General features: G+C 59.4%; 2 protein-coding genes across 2 annotated transcripts; one reads left to right on the top strand and one right to left on the bottom strand.

The window, feature by feature from the left end:
- Window positions 1-2,998: 2,998 nt before the first annotated feature.
- VOLCADRAFT_98939 (uncharacterized protein) lies at window positions 2,999-9,985 on the top strand (the record flags this gene model as incomplete). Its single annotated transcript, XM_002957777.1, has 3 exons — window positions 2,999-3,065; window positions 3,485-6,346; window positions 6,489-9,985. The coding sequence occupies 3 exons, from the start codon at window positions 2,999-3,001 to the stop codon at window positions 9,983-9,985; spliced, it is 6,426 nt and encodes a 2,141-aa protein (XP_002957823.1).
- A 2,811-nt stretch (window positions 9,986-12,796) lies between these two features.
- On the bottom strand, window positions 12,797-19,621 carry VOLCADRAFT_121656 (uncharacterized protein; the record flags this gene model as incomplete). Its single annotated transcript, XM_002957757.1, has 10 exons — window positions 12,797-13,738; window positions 14,009-14,241; window positions 14,468-15,653; window positions 16,032-16,121; window positions 16,389-16,547; window positions 16,892-16,939; window positions 17,478-17,623; window positions 18,152-18,341; window positions 18,731-19,150; window positions 19,421-19,621. 10 exons carry the CDS (start codon window positions 19,619-19,621, stop codon window positions 12,797-12,799), a joined length of 3,615 nt encoding a protein of 1,204 aa, XP_002957803.1.
- Window positions 19,622-20,486: the final 865 nt, after the last annotated feature.

Below are 20,486 nucleotides of genomic sequence, written 5' to 3'. Positions count from 1 at the left end.
TATCGATTATGGTACATGACGAAGACCGCACTATTTTCTCATCCATAGGCGAGACAAACGGAGGAGTTTAATCCTGCTGGGGACTCCGGTTGGGATTGGGGGAGTTTAATCCTGTACTACGGCTATTATATCCTGTACGACAGCGCAACGTCGGGCACAGGGCGAGCGGGCCAGCCTTGGCTTGCAGTCTTCTCTTCTCCTTTACGTGTCTACAGGGGCAGGGAGTTTTAGTTTTGCTTGAGCAAGAGGCTAGTATAGCAGCTAGCAGTTTGGCCGGTTTCTCTTATTGCGCAGTATGAACTATATACCTAGAAACGTCTAAGCAAGGTTGGTTTGTCTGATCCAATATTTTTGGATAATTTGGAACATCTCTTGCGTTATCCGCGCTATAAATGATGTGTTTGGGACAGAGAGAGACTTGGAATGTTTTCCTTGCGGCCCCCTCGGGAAGTCCCGCTTGTTCATGTGCCTATGTTGAGTCAGGTTAGGGGGGAAGCCGAAAAGCCGAGTGACGTAAGGGCAATAACAGTTGTAGTACAGGGGATTCCCCTCAGCAACGCAGCTCCTCGGTGATTGGTGTTCATTGGTAATCGTTGCCATATCAGATAGCACATGACGTTGCGGCTGTCGATGTGGTCGTGTTGGCTGCACCTTACCTACTGTACTTAGTGCCTGCAAAGGGGCGGCGTCTTCGCTCCTCAGATTGTCCATCCGTTTGCCATTCCGAAGCTGTCAAAGCTGGGCCCCGGGTCACAACATAACGAGGTGTCCAATCCAGTCGTTCAACTTGAGATGGCATTTTTGCACGTGTTCCTTCTAGTGCTGTTGGTAATCGTGACGGCGGCGATGACTTTGTGGGTTATTTTTTTCGCACAACACACACACTCACATACAGACATACATATATACACACGCACGGCGTCAGGCCCTGTCCGACATGAGACACACATCCACATACAGATGCACATACACGCATTTATATATATGAAAACACACTCACACGCATATAGGCGGGCCCCCTATACACACACCGGTGCTCAGCCTCAACAAACCGCAAGTGTGTGCTTGTGAAGGGAGGTAGACCTTCGTTAATGGTTGGGGTCGCGCCGCTTTACCGGCTGGTTTCCTGTTCTAGGCGCTTGCCTTTTCCTCTCCTTTCCTTGGTTTGGCTTGGCTTTATCCCTAGAGTGTGCTGCTCACGACAGGAATACTTCCTACGTATTTCCATTATTCGTTGTGTATTTGAAGGGGAAGTTTGGCGGCAATTATAGAAATGCAGTTTCAAAGTTCTCCGGCGGCTGGGAGGTCTCCTTGCATCACTGGCCCCACATGTCTGTCTGTACGTGTGTACGTATGTCCTTGCACAGGCATGTTAGGAGGGAACCTCGCTTACGTCCTCCGTTGAAGAGACTGCTGAAAGGGGGTTCCGGCTCTACGTCCATTTCCTAAGTAACGCTATATGTATGCACGCGTGCGCCCTGTGAGGCTCATCCTTGTCATCAATACTCTTGTGCGCAACCCAAAACACGCGGCACATTTTCCTTGCTAAACTACAAACTTGCTTTGAGCTGCCATCAGCATGCTTCCTCTTTCTGACGGAGGAGACACGTTCCTGGTCATCAGTTAAACAAACCCGAGTTGAGGACCATGCAGGTGCAGTGTGGTTATAGGCGTGGCACTTGTAGCTGCCGTTGTTGCAGCGGTTATTGTAGTTGTTGTCGTGTACGGCAGCCCATGTACCGAAGCTCGGACTGACTTGGAAATGTGATCGCGGTCGCGGCCTATGGCGCGAGTCTTGGTGTATGTATGTCTAAGTAGGGTTCTTCTCAGGGTCGGAGGCCTTTTTAGATGAGGTGCAGTTGGAAGCAGCTTGAACAATAAAGTCCGGTCGGGGGAGATTGAAGTTTTGGGTTATTGTGGGGGGTTTGGGTGACTGCCTTCCCTAGGCCTCCCCAAGTGCAGGAAGTGAGCCCTGAAGACGCTTTCTTGGTGGGGTTCCAGTCATGTGTGCTTCATGCACTTCAAGAGCGATGAGTGTGGAAAGTAAAGAAAGATCCTATGCGCTCCGTAAGTCGTGTCATCTGTTCTCCGAGACCAGAAGCTCAATCGATCGTCGCTTGTGATATTTCTTAAAAGAGTCTCCATCTTACAAGAAGGATGGGATGTGTGCAAGGCTTGACAGCGACAGGCGTAGTACGTATTTGCAGTGGGAGAGTATTTGAATGTTTTGTATCACGCCTCTGTGTTCGTCTGTATTTGTCTGCGCAGTAACTCAATGCGGCATTCCTTCATGCACCACTTGTTCGCTCTCCCCTGTTTGTTCTTCTGCAGCGGCTGTTGATGAGTCCTTATCATGGTGCATGTTAAAGGGTCGGCTGCACAGAGTCATGTTTTTTCCGTGCAGATGTCCAGCGCTCGCCTAGATGTCCAGGTAAGCCCCAAGCCCCCAAGGTAGACACCAGCTCCCAGAGAACCCCAGGGAAGACTATTCTCCAATCCCAGCCTGATCCGGCTCTTGGGGTGAAGGCTCACTAAGACAGAGAAAACCCGGACACCCTGTAGATACCCTACCCCTCCTTATTAGGCATGAAGCCCTGTTAGAAAGCTCGGTCTCACCCGATTCTCCGTTGCGGGGGAGCAGTGAGCTCCAGACTCGTGAAGAGGAGAGCCAGGGGGCCAGCTGGCCGTGCACTGCACCTGAGAGGACCAGGGCAGCAGACGCCTACCAAGACCAGGCAACGCAAGTCACCTAGACAGCAGAAAGCGAACCCAAAGGGAAGTCTCAGAAACCCGAGACCACGGGATGCATACCTTGCTCCTAATGCGGAGGCCGAGCAATAGCGTTTTGCGCATGCGTGGGAGATTGGGCGGCGAGGGCACGTTCCGTGGCGCTGGGGAGATGCTTGACGTTCAGGCGGCCGTGTAGCCCGGGCAAATGGAAATCGCAAAAATAATAAAAGCCTGATGTTCGTTGTTGATGGTGCCTTGTTGTGCATTTATGTGCACTTATAACAGTCTAGAGCTTCAGTTTAGCTTTTATTACAAGTTTCAACCGCCAACTGTCGGTTAGAAACTCGGTGATATGTATCAAACTGGTGACCATGTAACGTACCATCAGGAGAGGTATTAGAGGCTATGGCCTGCAACCTTCATAGCCATGTAGGTACACCACACCTTGTGGCCGCCATGAATACCGTAACTGGATTCCCAAGTGCCGGCGCAACTTACAACCCAGCAGAGGACGCGCTAAGGCTTGAGCTCCTTGCTAGTAAAGCCGTGCTAAGCTGTACTAGCGGGGACGGTATTCCGATCTCAGAAATTCGAACGACAGCAGAAATTTTGGCCCGCCTGAACCCTCGGAACCCCGACAACAGTGGCGCAGCAGCAGCAGCATCAAAACTGCTTTTCGGGGAAGTTGTGAAGGGTGAAACATCTCAGCGCGGGCTGCTCGCTCTCTTCGCCGTGGCATTACGCTACCCCGCAGAAGATTTTGCGGTCCTCCTCCGCCGCCGCCTCGTAGCTGCGTTCCATGACTTGAGTATTCGTGCCGCTGTCGTATCTATTTCCGGGAGCTTCTCTGGAGCAGCCCCCCCTGTGGTGGACTTGGCAGCCCGCGTCATGCGCGCTCTGACAGCCTCGGACACCTTGGCATGCTTTTGTGCGCTGCTGACGTCTGCCACCGAAGCCGCGCGTGGCGCTCAAAATTCCAGGGATGCGCGAGTTCGTGCCGGCACGCTGGCTTCCGCGCTGGGGCTGTTAGCGGAGTGCGTGTCGATCCTCAGTGCGCTTAGCAATACGATCCAGGCCACGCCAGCTGGCCAGCTTGCCGATGTGGAAGCCGAGCTGAATAACAGTCCTTTTCTTGAACATGTGTCAGTCCTGGTGCAGCAACTTTCGCACTTTCAGGAGGCTCGTCCGCGGCTCGCGACCCAGATGCTGCAGTTTGGACGTGCTTTGGGGGTTCTTTACGAAGCGGCAACCCGCGTTCCGTCGCGCAAGTTTGAGCACCGAAAACAACATTTGCAACGAGGTCACCAGGATCAGCAGGGACAACAACAGCAAAGCGCCATACCCGCGCACCGCAGCAGTTGGCTGGGCCTCTCCCCTAAACCCTGTATGAACTACCTGCTCTGCAGCAACGTCGTGCTGCTCTGCACGGCGCTGGACGGCAAGCGCCAATCGTACGGGTTGCCGCCGTTACTGGGGGAAGCGACGCCGCCGCACAGTGCCGCCGTCGCGGCGGCGTGGAGCTGGGCGCCGGCATCCGGCACCGCAGCGAGCGTGCTGCCTCTGTTCGGACCCGACGGCAAACCCAGCCGGCACGTCAGTTGTTGGGGCACCCCTCCGGCGTGTCAAAACCAGGCCACGGCCTCTGAGCATGTCCAGGGTGGTCTTGAGGCGGGAAAGGAGCAGCCGGCAGAAACCACTGCCCTGGCCCTGACCCAAATCGCTCGCAGTTCGAAGCGGGACCGGAACCGTAAGAAGGGCGGCAGCCCGGCCCACACTACCTGTCAAATCCACCAGGACACCCAGGCGGTTGGCGACCCAAATGACAGCGACCCGAAGGGGCGTTGTGCCAAGCTTCACTCGAACAAAGGGGACCCAAGGCCATTAGAGCCATTAGCACACACCGAAATCCGACTCAGCGCGGGGGCTCAGCAAGCCTGTCCGCCGGGGACTCCTCCACCCCCGCAAAGCCACTCCCAGCACTCCGGCAGCGGTGAACCTCCGGAAGCCGAGAAGCCTCCAGAAGTCCTATCCGCGCAACTGGCCCTCGCCGCCCTCGCCGTCTGGAACGCACACGCGTCGTCGCACCCTGCGGTTGCCGGAGACTTGGCCGCGGAGCCAGCGGGCTCAGCTCAACTATTTGGGTTCTCGGCCCTAAGGGCCACTGCGTCCCAGCTGGCTGCGATCAACGGCGGCGGAGCAGTCAGTGGCGGTGGTAGCGGTGCAGGCGACGCAGTCTTTCTCCAGGAACCTAAGGGGCCCGCGGACATAAGGGCAAAGCTCTTGGCACCGAGCTTGGAGGTTGCTCGGGCGCTGGGCGAGCAGGGCAAGTGCCACAAGGACGTTTGGCGAGACCTTGCCGCCATGCGAATGCAGATCTCAGAGTCGCGCATTCGACTGGTGGAAATGAGGTTTGGCGCCGCCTCGCCGCCGAAGCCGCCTTACGGCTACAAGCTTGACAAGATGGAAGCTTCACTTGATCGAGCCTGGGAGAACCTGGCCGCAAGGGAGCCCGAAATCGAAAAGAGCGTGGCAGACTGGGAGAAGCAGCGGGCCTTGATCCAATCCGTTCTGTGGATGTACGTGCCGCCCTTCGCCTACAAGCCCACGCATGCGCTGTGCATGCGCCTCTGCCGCGCGGCCCTGGCTTCCTGGCGCGCGGGGTGCCGACCCGCGGATCTGTCCCATTCGCAGGGCCCAGTGGCGACACTGGCTGCCGCCGCCACCGCCATTCCTGCACCGCCTCAGGCGCCGGTTTCGGAACCCCAGGGCGCCGCTGCCACAGGCGCCATTGCGTCGGGACAGCGTCAGGACGTGGGTTCAGTCGGAACAGTTCCCAGTCCCGATGCCCCGGGGCAGCCATCCTCACTGCCGAGGGCACCCTTGGCGGACACGACCATCACTGCCGCCGCGACGGGGGATGCGGCGCCAGCAGAGGCGGCAGCCGCAGCGGCCGGGCAGCAGCCGCCACCGCTGACGCCGCCGCAAGCGGTCTTATCAGCTGCGGAGGCCCCACTGGTGGTGGCATCCAGCTTGCGCTGCGCACGTGCTGTCCTTAGGATTGCACTGTGGGTCCATGAGGCGTATCACCGCACTAAGCCGTATGCGCAGCAGGGGCTGCCTCGGCAAGTACACGAGCCAGCAGAGGGCTCAGCGGCGGCACTGGCGGGGCCGGCCGGGTCAGCAGCCGGGGCGGGTGATCCGAGCCATCTGGGCGACGGCCGCGGGCCTAGCCGGACGCCGCCGCCCCCACCGCTGGGCACGATGCGGCGTCTGCGGGAGTGGTGGGGGCTGCTTCTGCAGGCTGCGGAGCTTGTAGTCGAGGGCGCGGCGCGGGGGGAGGCGCTCCGCCGGGTAACATCAGCGGCTGCCGGACACCCAGGCTGCGCCGCCGGAATGAGGAGTGGCGGATTTGTGGAGGGGGCGGGGGTTGCGGCCGCACAGGAGGTCGTAGGGATGGTAACCTCGAGTCTGTTGGACATCAACTGTGGCGACGGAGATGCGTCTGGTGCTGACGGCGGTAGCGCCGGTGGCGGCGGCGGCGGTGGCGCATCTGGTGCTGGCGGTGGCGGTGCTGCATCTGGTTGTGGCGGTGGCGGTGCGGCCAGCGGGTTACCCGGTGAGCGTCTGGGAGATGAAGACAGGAGGCTGGTGAGGGCGTACGGCCGGCTAGGCACCAGCTCCATTGCTGCTATTACTGTCGTAATCTGGGACGAGCCGGGACCCGCAGTGCTAACGCTGCCCACCCCGGACGGCTCCAGCTCACATTTGGCCGCTTCATGATCAACATCGTCACACTCACACCACCTTCCCGTGTGCACCCGCTCTAACTGGTAGACGACATGTGCGCATGCAACTGTACTCGCTTGCTCTTTGCCGTCCTTCCGCCCTCCTTTCCCTGTCGTGCCACCTGCCCTTTCCCCCACCCCACCGGCTGCCGGCGGGATGTGCGGTAGCAACGGCAGAAGCCAGACCGGCGGCAGATAGGTGCCGCGGTGGAGTGGAGGACGGAACTTGGGAGGCTCCTGCTGCGGCTACCGTTGCTGTTGCGGGCCAAAGCCCCGATGGCGTGAACCCCCGGCCAGCTGAGCACTGCAGCCTGCCTTGCAGTCCTAGCCTTGACGTCGCCGCAGCACTGAGTGCAAACTGGCTGCGTGCCGTACGGCGTATGCTGCTGACGGTGGTGGTGGCGGAACCGCCGCTACCGCAGATGCCTCGATTAGATACGGAAGTCTTCGTCGCCGCCGGTACCGACGCTGCCGCGGCTGCGCATATTGGCGGTGATGCAGCGCGAGCAGCCGCACCCGGCGCTGGTCCCACTCCCGCCGCCGCCGCTGGCGCCTGCCCTGCCGCAGCATCTAATTCTGTTTCGCTGTGGCGCATGCTGCCTCTGACTCAGAAGTGGGCCGATGTGGCCGCCTGTGGTAGCGACGGTGGTAGTGGTGGTAATGGTAGTGGCGTCGTTCCCAGGCAACGAGCATGGTCCCAAACGTGGACTCAGGTCATGGCGTATGCAACCGACCCACGGGATGTTACCGAGCTGGTGGAGGTGGTGCGAATGCTGCTGCTCCGGAGCATGGGTGGCCTTTCCGCAGCAACTAGTGACGTAGCGGCGGCGGCAGCGGCGGCGGTGCCGCTCCTGGATTGTTGTGGCGGTGGCGTAGCTGGAGCAAATGGCAGCTGCGGTAACGGTAATGGTAACGGTAACGGAAGCACCGACGTCAGCGAGTTATCATCGTGTTGTAACCGCAGCAGGGAAGAGCCACCGGAGGCCTGCCGGGAGGGGGGGGTATCCACAACGCAGGGCAGGAAGCAAAGCGGGCGGAGAGGCGGAGAGGGGGGTGGAGGACGCGCTGGCGGCGCACGGCGGCAGCAGACGTGGGAGGAGCAGCGTTTGGCGGCTGCGGTGGCGGTGGCGTCACGTCTCGTGGGCCCTACGTTGCATTGGCGTGCGCATTTGGTGGCAGCGGAGGGCAGAGGGCCAGAGGCGGGTTCGAGGTCGGATGGTGACGAGACGTCGCGCATGGCGCGGGAGGAGCAGGCGGAGGCGGAGGAGGGGCAAGAGGCCCGCACCCGCGTGTCGTCGTTGCAGGGTGGCATTGGCGGACGTGCTGGAGATGGCCATAGACTGCAGCCGCGATCATTCCTTCAGCAGCAGCAGCCCTGGCAGCAGCATCAACAGCAGCAAGGGCATGGGCACGAGCTAGGGCAGAGACAAGGACCGAATGCTGTCAACACAAATGCAGTGTGCGGAGAAAGCTGTCGTACAGAGGAGACGTACTGCGGCGGCAACAGCATTAACATGCCGGCGGAAAGCGGTGTTATGACCACCAACAGGGGGTCCGCCTGCACCAGTGCTGACGTCACTGGCGGAGCCGTCGGTATCCGTACTGACGCCGCCGACGCCAATGTGCACCTGACCAGCTGCCCTGGTGTCCCGACGACGGAGGACGGCCCCGGAGCACACAATGTAGTCCCGGCGGTCCCTGTTCCCACCGCTGCTGCAAAGCCTCACCCGAGGAGGGTCGCGCAGGTTCAATTGTTCGAGGCGGTCAGCCATATCTTGAGGGAATTACTGCCGGTCTTTTTGCAAGCTGTACGCCTATTGCCGTACGATGATGATGGTGATGTCACAGCCGGCAGGGCGATGGTGATGCCAGCGGCGGCGACGGCGGCGGCGGGGAGCGAGGGTGGTGATTGGCATCGCGGTGACGCAGAACTCGGCAGGGGCTGCAGTGCCGGCAGTAGTGGCTCGTTGATGCGTGCGGCTGTAGCCGTTGAGGAGCGCTGCCGGGGCGAAGGCGGAGACAGCGCATCGGAGTTGGCGGAGGCGGAGGCGACGGTGCCGAGCGTTGGCTGGGCGCCTGACGAATTGTTCTTCACGGCGGCTACGACAGCCGTGGGATGGCTGCGGTACATCCCGCCCGATGTGGGCGAGAGCTGGAATGCGGCTGCGACCACCGCCGCTGTTGCTGCTGCTGCCCCGCAGCCGGTATCTGCTGCTGCCGCCACAACCGCAAGGGCACCTGCCGGCACAGTGGCCCACGCTGCCGCATCAGCATCACCAGCGCCAGTGACGAATGCGTCGACTTACACGACAGACACGGTGGCGGCAGTCCATGTCCACGAGGGCGAGGGGGCCCCGGCGGCATGCGCTGAGCTCCTCCGATCAATGGATAGCAGCGGCACGCCAGTACGGCAGCACGAAGGATCCTCCCGCAAACCTTCCCTCCCAAACCTTCCGTTTGGCTCACCGCATGCATCTGGGCGGGAAGGTGTACGGCATCTTCAGGCCATGAAGGCCGATCTCCTGTCGCTGCTGGGCCTGCTGATACGGCGGTTAAGCCTCCGGCACATGTCACGTGTTTCGGAGCAGGCGCACGTGGGTGGAGGTGTCTATGAGGATAGGGCTTCAGTGATTGGCCGGGAGCAAGGGCCAGGGGTTGGGGCTGGTGTGGGCAGGTTGCCGGGAGCAAAGAGGGAGGGGGCCTCGCAGGGCGCGGAGATGGAGGTGGATGCAGAGCCGAAGAGCCTGGCGGATACGACAGCGGAGTCAGGGGCGGTGGAGGCGGAAGCAACGCCAAAGGCGGAGGCAGAGGCGAGGATGGGTGTAGTATTGGATGCGGCAGAAGGGAGGAAAAGGGGATGTGAGGAAGAAGTGCAGGGTTTGCAAGGCCTGGAGCAGAGCCAGGCAGCTGTAGAGGCAGCGGCGCCGGCGACAAACACCAAGGCCAAGCGCGAGAACCCACTCCAGGAGCACCGGCATGGAACACCGGCTGCATCAGCTTCGGAAGGCACGGGCAGCAGCGCGGCAGCTAACGTTCAGCAGTCGCTGCCTGTAGCGGTGAGAGCGCCCCCTTGGGAGCTGTATGCCGCGGCGCAGGTCCAATGGGTGCTAATGAACCTGACCCGCGCACTGACGTATGAGACGCGAGAGGCCTTCCGGGCCAGACCTGCCGTACAACCCGACAGGAAGGAAGTGCAGGCAACTTCCTTCCCTGAGCATCGTACGAGGTCAGCAGCGACGGCAGCATCTACACCACCGTTGCTGGAATACGGCGCCGTCGAGGTGTTGCTGGGCCCGTCGGGGTTACTTCCGTCGCCCCGGCTTCTGGCGGTTCTGACGAGGCTGGTGACGGAGGGCCGACCGGCTTCTGAGGATGACTTGCGGGAGATGCGAGCGGAAATTGTGGGCGCATGTGAGGCCGTCGGTTTGAGGTCATGTTCGGGGAGCCCATGCTCCAATGTGTTGTGTTGAGGGTAGAGCCGCAGGGAGCGTGTACAGCCGTACGGCAATAGGTAAGGATTCAGGGATGCAGGAGTGCCATATACTTGTAGTATGGTAGAAGCAGGTGCGGGTGGAGCGAGACGTCCTACGGTGCTGGGACTGGGGACTGAGGGGGACTGCTGCCGATTAGGTTTATCCTCCTGCCTGAGGAGGGAGCCGCGCGGGCGGGTTCGTGGAGGTGAGATGAAATTTGGTTCTGCACAAGTGTGGGTGCTGGCCGCTGCGACGCGGGGCGCTGCACGGCTCGGCTTCGCGAGGCTCCAGCAAGCATGTTTTCCCCTTCAGTGCTGGCCGCACGGGGCGCAGGCAGTTGCACCCAGTAACCCCAGGGCCACGCGCTGCAACGTGACTGCGCGTGACTGACGACGGTTGGACGGCGGTAATACGCGACATGGTTGGTAATAGCCCAGTTGCATATGCTCACGCCCCAGGATGCTGGCGCGACGGTCCCCATCTGAACGGTTGCGATCAGTGCTGGGACGGTAACCCGCTGGCCGATGCACACGGTCGGGGCACCAGTTCCTGCATAGCGGTAATAAGGAGATATTAAAGGAAGGAACAGAAAGCTATGCGATGGATTCAGGCAACGCATGTCGGCGGAAGTTGTAGTAATGCATGTTGAGCGGCTGCTGGTAGGGCGCTGGCAGGAATATGCACACGGGACTCCCGATTCCGGTGTGTACGGCGCCCGTTGCTGTGTCGGGGCTCCGTCTGTTGAAGGAGGCATAAGGGGTTGGATAGAAGCGGGGAAGCCGTTGATGTGGCCATGCGGCGCGAAGCCCCAGGCAAACTGAACGTGTTTACATTTCGCATGGCCATTCGAAGAATGCTTGCCGAGTCGGCGCTAAACTTCAGGTTGCGTGTTTGCTGCGATAGGCGACCGAGCTGGGTTGAGCCGTACGACTACCAACCGGCCTGCCTTGAAAACTTAATCGTTCTATGTTAAGGCTTTTAATAAAGCAATTCTTAACAATTAGAATCCGGTGTGGCGTACTACGTTTTGCTGATATACGCTGGCAGGTAGGTAGAGACGGATGCAGACAGACGGGCACCAACCCTCCTGAGCCGCTTCGAGGAGGGGGTTGATTCCATTGGAGATAAAAACATTTTTGGGCAGCATGAGGCAATGGCGAAAAAGCTGCTGAGATCTAAAATCTTAAGGTTGAAGTACCGAGGCTAGATTTGTACAGTTGATGTTGGTGGCAATGTGCCCAACCCTCTCGTATCTATTGCACGGGTGGGTGCTGCGTCTTGGCAACGACAATTTCTTGACCTAAACCTGCGGCGGAGATCGTGTGGAGGAGCTACTTGGTGTGGAGTTACTTGGTAGGGTCCTCCCCAACTGGAGTAGAGGTAAAAGATGACATGATCTTTTGGCCTTACAGCGGACAGAATACCCTTACCTTCGTATTTACACTGATCCGGACACCATGGCCACCTGGCCAGCATCCCAATTGGTTAGGGCGAACACCGGCACACACCTGGTCAGGTGGGAAAAAATTAAGGTCCTTCAAGGCAGCCTACATGACCTCTTATTTGCACACATACGCCAGCACGAGTGCAGCGCTCTGGCCTTTGTCATTGTCAGCGAGTATGCAAGAGGTGCGTCTCGGACGGAGACTGAACGAAGTATGGTACAGCCATTATCTTGTGTTAATCTGAGAATGTGATCAGAGGTCCAGCTGCACTCCCAACACAGGTGTGGTGAACACGTCCAGGCACAGGACACACTCCACCCCACCCCAACTTCTATCAGGCCTGCTGCTGCTGCCGCTGCTGCCTTTCCTGATGGCAGCTACACCGGCACTGCAGCGGCTCCGCCACCGCATCCCGTCAGCAGCTCCAGGATGGACCCTAAGGACGTCGTCCGGCGAGCCGCGGAACGATTGACATAACGCCGTACGGCCTGAGCGCGAAAATGGGTCGGCGACAGCAGTTGCTCAGCAGCAGGCCCATATTACGCCCCAGGCAAAGCGCCGAACTGGACCCTAAAGCGCCTCCAAGGCCAGTCGCGTGCATCAGCATATTGCCCTTATGATATGCCTCAGGTTACTTCATACCAGTGTCACGGCTGTGCGTGCGTCCAGCCCGCAGTTCCTCCACCGTCCCACCGCCTTCCACACCCACCGCAGACAGCCAGCCTACCCGGCCCACGCCAAGACAGTGTCCCGCCTGAAACAGGGTTTGCGGGCCCTGTGCTTAGCCTACCCCATACATCAATTAAACGCCCTGAAGTCCAAGCCCGTACGTAGCCTTCTACATAAGCGCTAAATGCTTCCACACGTGATGGCAGGAGTCTCTTGGCTTCATGGACTAGAACATCGGCACAATGCAGCTGCTGCCAGGACGGCAGTGCTTACGAATGCTGGGGTACATGCCTATGCCTTAGTGCTTCGCTGAACATCCGAGGGCGACGCCATGTCACATACAGAAAGGGTTTAAGGTAAAAGAGCTGGCGTAGTGGCCCTAGAAGAGGCACGGCCACTTCGCAGCCTGAACAACTGCCTGAAAAGGGTTCGACAAGCTACGGCTCGTACACCGCTCGGCGTCAAGTATGTCCAACCATGTTAATTGAAAATTGGTTAGCCGGCAGCTCGGCGCACGCTGCACACTGCATTCTTCAAACGCAATCCTCCCGAGGACGGCCAAGGCGCTGCCAGGCGCCGCAGCCGTGGCAGCCATATATGCTTATGGGTTAGGCAATGCGAAAAGCCATCATATCAATACCAGGCACGCGTTCGGCTGTTGAGCCCAACGCAAGCGCCAGCGGCGGCCAATGTCTCAACAAATCACTGTTCCGTTCCGCTCCCGGAGCATGGAAATCCGCTGGGCAGACCCGCGGGCCGCGTCGCCGCCACCACCGCTTGCCTTTACAGGGTCCGCAGCCGTTACTGCCACCGCACGTGGTGGTTGGACCTGCTTTCGCTGCAGCAGGAACCGCGACGTGGCGGCCAAGGGCTTGCCCAGCAGGGCAGCCAGCTCCTTGCGCCAGCCGACCCTGGTCTTCTTGTGGCTAGAGCTGGGCGAGCACCCGTTCGCGCTTGCATTCGCTGTACCAGCCGCGGTGCCGTTGGCCACCTCAATCGGCCGCTTGGAGCCAGCTAGTGGTGACCGGGGCGACGGGACAGATCCAGCGGCGCTCCAGTTGTTAAGGGGTTTGCGTACCGCGTTTTCGGTACGCTGTCCCGCCACTGCAGCGGCCATCGGTGCGGCAACATGTTCGCCGATACTAATTTTGTGTTCCGTCCGCGGCACAGCTCGGGATCCCGATGCGTCGTCTCGATTCGACTTCTCCACGACCGCACCCGGGTTGGCACGGCCGCCAAACGCAGCAATACCAAGACTATCGCCACCGCGCTGCATCTTAAGTAAGGCCACCAATTCCCGATTCGGACGGGGCGGCTTAGGAATTCCAGCAGCAGCGGTAGCGCCGCCACCAGCTGCAAGACTGTCGCCACCGCGCTGCATCTTAAGTAAGGCCACCAATTCCCGATTCGGACGGGGCGGCATGGGAATTCCAGCAGCAGCGGTAGCGCCGCCACCAGGGGCCCCACCATTCGCCAGCTTGACCGGAATCCGCGCCTTCTGCCGCACCGCGTGGCGGCTGTTGTGTATTATCCCAGCAGGCAACGGACGACGACGTGCTTCTTGTGATAGCGCACCGCGACGCTTGGTACCGCAGCCTCCAACCGTGCCAGCAGACTCTGCAAAAATACTGCGGCCCTGCCGTAGTGGCGGCGACCGCGACGTGGAACGTGATGGCTCCGGTGACGACGACGAGGCCGGCGAGTTCTCTGGCCGACTGCGGCTGGAACGGGTTGGTGAGGACGAGTGCGTCTTGGGCGACGATTGCACGGGGGATAAGCTGACAGAGCGTGGGGAAGAGGCGGCCGCCGCTTCCATTTCCACTCTTCCAATCGGCTGGGAAGCTGGACAAGAGCGCTCTCGCACTGGGCCCCTAGGTCGCTGCTGTTGTTGCTGAGCTCGACCCACCCATGCGCTACGCGCCCTCCTCACGCCACCCTTCGCTCTGACGCCTTCGCCGCGTCGGGCCCTTTGGCTGTTGCCGTTCCCAGAGCGCGCAACGCCATCCTTTTCTTCTCCCCGTTCCTCCTTGTCGCCGTCCGAGGAGCCGGAGGCGCCGCCGGCACCACGCCGGGCCGCCTTTCCGTGCCCGGTGCCCCACAGTCGGCTGCGCCCTCTGACTTGCCGGCCACGACCGCCACCTGCAGCCAGGACCAGGTATGCAGGATGGCGCGGTTGGCAGTCCGTTAGATCGGCAGCCAGATGGGAATCGGACGCGGCACATTACATGAGGAACAATCTACGGTATCGCACGGCATCTTAACCAAGCAGGCACACCGCCAAGAGGACCTGGATGCGACCGGGCGACGCAAGAGCGTCACATATTTCAACTTGGTGAATAGACTCAATCGTCGTTGTGAAACTCACCTCCGCCAGCCATTTTTTCATGTTCCTCCTCCCCTTCTCCAATCTCCTCCTCCTCGTCGTCGCTGTCCGTTCCATCCGATGACGTGGGGGGTAATTCCGCCTCTGCCTCCTTGCTCTCACCCTGGCTCTGAGCGTCACTCTCATCGTCGCTGCTACTGCTTCCTGACGACGCGTCCGGCGACCCGGAGTCCTCCACCTCTGCCTCACTGCCTTCTTCGGAAAGGAACGACGATGCTGAGGAAGACTGCCGTTGCGGCGACGGCGACGATGTCGATGGTGATAACGAGGACACCTTTCCATGGTCGTCACTTTTCCCCCCCTCCTCCCTTTCCTCGTCATCCGCTGTGGAGGAGGAAGATGTACCCCCACTGGAGGATGAGTCACCGCTCCCTGCGCCACCATGAGTGGCAGCACGCGCCGCCGGTGGTGCTTTGCGCTCCTCAGCTAACTGAGACCGCTCTGCTGCTCTAGTTCGCGCCCTCCCACGGACACCCGTTCCCACAGCAGCTGGAGGCTTTCTGCCCCGCCCTGCCGCCGTGACGCCCATAAACTCTTTGGACTTATCAGAATCTGAGGTGCTACCACCATCGGATTCGCCATCCGAACTGGAAGAGCCCGAGGCGAATGCGGAGGATGAGGTGGACGATGGCGAGGGCAGCGGCGGCGGTGGACGGCCAGCCTTCTTCCCCCCATCATCCGCCTCCCTTCCCGCCTGTGTACCCCGTACAGGAGCTCCCACCGCGGGCAGCCGCGGCTGCGCGGCTGCCGATCGCAATCTCCTCGGCTCGATCTCCTTGGCCGGCGCCAGGACTGCACCTGCTGCTTTCTTGGACTCTTTTCGCTCCGGGGCCGCCGCGGCTGCTGCTGATGCCGCCGCAGTCCCTGTCAGCACGTCTGCTTCGGCAGCAACCCGGCGACGTTTGTTGGGCGGCGGCTCACCTGCGGAACGATCCCGAGCTGGAACCGCTGCTGCAGCCGGAGCCTTTACTGCGGCTGAACGGGGCCCACGGGCCGTAACTGCGCCGTCAGCACCCACCGCTCCGTTGCCGGTGCCTGCCCTGGCAACTGCGCTGTTGGGACCTGCCGGGATCTGCGCGGATCCGGCACACTGCGTCCCTGCCGCCCCAGTCGCTGATGCCGGTGCTGCGGCGGTGGCATGCTTGCTGTGGTGAAGGTTCAAACCCAGCTGTATAGCACACGCGGGACGAGAAGAGGGCCAGTCAGCAGCAGTGGCAGCAGCAGCAGCAGCAGCAGCAGCCGCGGCGTGTGTGTACTTTGGAGAGTCCAGATGGGAAACTGACTAATGGGAAGTCCAACGGCAAGCCACAATACAGCGCCCAGTTCAAGACTTCCGATGATAACGGTGTACAGGCACATCACAACCGCAAACGTGAGGCCCCTAACAATGACGCCGCAGCCTCGTCCTAAGTATCCCGCTAGGACTCCACTCATACATCTGCTACCTACCCGCTTCCCAGCCCGTTGGAATTTGAGACGAAGCCACTTGGGAATGAGTTCATGCACGCGCTCTCCCCTTTCCATCATACATAATCCGTCCACCCACCTTGGCCGCCATTTCCGCCCGATACAGCTTCAGCAGCTGCTTCTTGAGCCGCTCTCGTTTCCTAACCTGGTCCGCCGTCGTGCGCAGTAACTGGAGGCAGAGGACGATGTGAGGGCCAGGGGTAAAGATAGGAAATCGCAGAGGTAAAAGGCAGGCTGCCCATGCCCAAACCAGGCATGGGCCCCCAATCCCAGCCACCCACACCTTCCTTTTCATCCATCCATCCATCCATCTAGCAAGGACAGACCTGCGCAGGGTTCAGCTCCTTACAACTGCAAATCCCCGTATACATCCACACCCGAAGCCATTCCCTGCAGCCATTCTCCACTATCACGCTTGTCAGACCAATCTACCTACCTCAAACTCATTTCGAACCTCCATCAGCCGCTCATATGCCTCCCGTTTGTCAATCCGGATCCGATTCCAGCCACCTCGTGCGCTATTTTTCGTCTCCGTGGCCATAAAAGGCATGTCGCCTTGCTCGCCCTCATGCTCACGGTCCTGGAAGCAGATCGCCTGAGTGTGATGTGGTGTGAAAGAAAGGTGGAGAGAACCATGAAAGGAAGGCAATTGTTGTAAGCAGGGAAAGAAGCGGCATAGACGGACCACTTGATGTCACACTTTCTTACATTCCTTGCATATCATATTACTTGCGCTTCGTTTTCACGCAAGGCAATATTCCTTCTACGCAGGCAGACCTAGCAGCCAGCACACATTGAGCTTCCATCCCAATGGGTTAGGCGTTTGGAAAGTCCAGCCTGGGAAAGCAACGATCAAAGAGGAGGCTTGTGTGCGGCATAAACGAGCGCTGCTACGAGCAATGCCCATCAAAACGTGGACCAAACAAATCCGCTGCACACCTTCCAAGGCTGCTCGTACCACAGGTACTCCAGCAGGGGCCCGCCCTCCTGGAACGTCGAACAGGCATTCATGGGAGTTGGGTGAGGGCAAGACGACGAGGGGGTAAAATAACGGCAATGGCTGATGAAGGCACAGAGTGGTCTACCACAAGCCGTGTCATGGTGTGTCTTTGCTTTGGTGCGCTCATGCTCGCTGGTGTCTCTGGACTAGCTCATCCTAGACACCCAACAGCGCAATAGCACCAAGCGTAAAGATTTCCGCTCCCGAAATCGAGCCCGACACCACCTCGGCAAACTCGTATGCGTCATTCCCCATTTAATGCCCCGAGTTGCGTGTACCATTACCGTCGCCCGGCCAACACAACGATCGTCCCCGCAATCCCAGAGGGACCCCGCACGTTTGCCCCAGACTCGGTCGTCTGCCCCTACACAAGTCCAAGCAGCAGTGTGCGTGTCAGCGCATCAATACACTGATGTGAGACCGCTCAGTGCTCCACCCTCCGCTACCGTGCAAGGTGGCTCCCGTCGCCCGAGCTGTATGGTCCTTGATCAGCCCTACCAACCAAAGCGCTCCCGCGGGGCTCACCTGCTTCCGTCGCTTGAGCCAGTGGTTATACAGCGCGCGCGGCAGTTGCGGCAGCGGCGGCTGGTGCTGCTTCAGTGCCGCCACCGCGGCCTCCCAAGACAGGACCTTCTCCGTAGCCGGCAGCTTGGGCACCTTGCCCGCTTTCACTGCACGTGTGGATGGGTGGATGGATGCGTGTGGGATGATGCCATGTGCCGGACGAGATGAGAGGAGCAGCGCGGGGAAGGGAGGAGAGGGTGAAAGCGAATGTGACAGACAGGGGGAGAGGCATTCAGTCGCATCACATCTCGTGTTTACGTGTGCCCACATCAAGTAGGACACATGCAGACTACGACCCAGGATGGCAACAGTACCAAACCCAAAGCGTGTGCTGTCGGCCTGCTTTCGGAAGTCCGACAAATTCCTTAAAATTTCCCACAAAGAACCCGAACGACCCCAACGAGCGGGTTTGAGGTGGAAAACAGAGCCACCTCCGGGGAATCACTTTGCACGTGTCCTGAAATACCCTGCCCGTCCTGTTGCTGACCCACCAGGTCCCCATCCCGCATCTCTTGCCACTCAAGATCCACATTAGGCATGACCCACGCAGTCTCCTCTCCTCCTGCTCCTGACCCACATATGGAACACCCTCACCCCTTCGCTTCTCCCGCAGCTAATCCAACCCACCCACCCACCATCCGCCTGCCAGAGCTCCCGCCGCTGCTGTAGCACTTCGAAGTGGGCCCTTTCCAGAGCGCCCATAAGAGCCTCAAAGCCATCCTCGTTAAGAATCGCTGCTGCAGCTGCCGCGGCTGCCGCCGCAGCGGCGCGTGTCGCCGGCGGTGTCCTGGAAGCGCCAGTGTGCCCTGGCTTGGGAAGAGGTGGCTGCGCGGGTGGGGTCCGGCGGAGGGCAGCAATACGGATCAGCGGGCAAGACGATGGGGACATGCCAGCGGCGAGCGATCCAAAGACCAGCATGATCCGGGCGCGATACCTCTTGCTTTTGCCGCAAAGCCCTGAAAACTCCTTAAGCCAGTCCGCTCCAAAACCAGTCTTGGAATGATGTGCAACTGAAGCATCACCTTAAACCTTTGGAGGACGTTAGGGTCCCTTAGGCCAGAATTGGAAAGTACGGGTCCCCACGCATCCAGTCCCTCACCCACCAACTCCACAACCTAGTTCGTCCGCCCGCCCCCGTCATATTAGTCCTTGTTGCATTCATGCGCTCATCACATGCGTCCCCCCTTCAGTATTGCCGCCGCAAGCGTACGCACCCGCGGTGCGTTTATCGCCGTCAGCGCCTTCTCGTCCACGTCATCCATGTCATACTGCAGCAGCGCCGGTTCCGCTTGCCGGTCCCGAACAAGATCCTGGTATATGATGTATGCGGCGGCGTCCAAACCCAGACCACTCTGCGTCGTCAGGCAAGGTGACACATCTGGCAAAATCCCGGCCAGCAGCGGCGGCACGCTGGGTCCTGCCTCAGCCGTCTTCCGTGAGTCCGCGCGCGCCATAGCCTCCTCGTTGCTGGCATAGTTGGAAATCTCCCGCCAGGTTGGGACGGCAATGGCAGAGGCATCTGCAGCTCCGTCGCCCGTACCTAGCACAGCCGGCTGTTGAGTCTGGGTCTGCTGTTGTGGTATCTGGTGTTGTTGCGTTTGCTGCTGCTGTGCCGCCCGGTGGTGTCGATTTTTCTACGAGCAGGTAGAAGTATATGGTTTAGGACCAAGTGCCAGGCGATCAACTGCCAGACGCAGCACGAGGGGCACTTAAGGGGCGAGAGAGACGGACCCCACCGGGGCTTGCTGCTCTTCAACGAAAAGCGTACCCAGGCAACAATTTGACCGACAGTGGAAATCCTGCTTTAAAAGAGTTGCTACCAGTCCAACAAGCTGAAGTCAGTATAGAGCTGACATAGGCAAGCCTGTTCCCTGAGGGGACTGGGCACAGTCAACATGCCCTACCCGGCGTCTCCGGCTTGTTTCCAAGCCGCTAAGCAGGCCGTTTTGCTCCCGCTCATCTTCGCAGTTCCGTAGGAACTGTTCGAGGGCCGGGTCTATCGGCGGGCTGTCGTCGTCGTCGGGGCCCTTGGGACGGTGTAAGAAGATCACCGGAATGCGCTCGGTGTAAGACAGGGGCCTTGGCCGAATAGTGCGACCAATCATATTGGTTGCATTGAAAGTATTGTTTGGACCGTCGGCGGACCCAAGCTTAAGGGCCAGCGTCCTTATGATATCCCGCGGTAGCCAGGTTCAAGGTTCCACCTGCAAAACATTGCTTTGTGCATAACTCAATAATGGAGGTAACGCCGCCGGTGGTGGCCCAGCAGAAGGGACGTTGGGGAGCCATGCAAGTTTAGGACGCATATTGCGCGACTGAGAGCGAAGACGTTATTCCAGGGCTAAAGGGCTCGAGCTCGAGGGCTTCGATGGCACGTATTTATGCACAGTACGCAGTCAAGGACAGGGACCTGGCAATAATACTAGTTTCAAAACTCACCCTGAAGCACAAACGCTAAGAATGTATTAACCAAAGCATAACTCAGTCCGAAGCAGGTCCATCAGAATCAGTCCGAATTACTGGGCTTTATGCAGCAGAGGTCGGACTAGATGTTGAAAGAGCGACCTGCTAGCGTGTAAGTGGATAAAGGATACCTACGCCAAATAAATCATGTGAAATGCACAAAGGACTTGACTGGAAAACTGAGAATCTGGATAGGGAGCTAGCGACCGCAGCCAAGCTTCTCTATGCCCATATTGCTAACTATCTTAGCTGTAAAAGAAAAGGTGTGCATAACTCTGACAGGATAACAGCTCAACTCCAGCAGCCCGATGGCCCGGTCAGCAGTTGGCAAGCAGAAACGGCGCTGTACGGTCCTTCCATGCTTGACGTATTGCCGCATGCATAGACGGAAACGAAACCAGTTTTACGCTCATGACCTGTGCACCCTGACATGGGGCCTTTAGTTAACTGCAACTTGGAGACTAGGAAGAAGGTTGGATACAAGTTAACCCATGCTCCTTGTCAGTG

Source organism: Volvox carteri (assembly GCF_000143455.1).
Source record: "Volvox carteri f. nagariensis unplaced genomic scaffold VOLCAscaffold_79, whole genome shotgun sequence".
Taxonomy (NCBI): domain Eukaryota; kingdom Viridiplantae; phylum Chlorophyta; class Chlorophyceae; order Chlamydomonadales; family Volvocaceae; genus Volvox; species Volvox carteri.
This window is presented reverse-complemented; position numbering and strand designations above follow the sequence as displayed.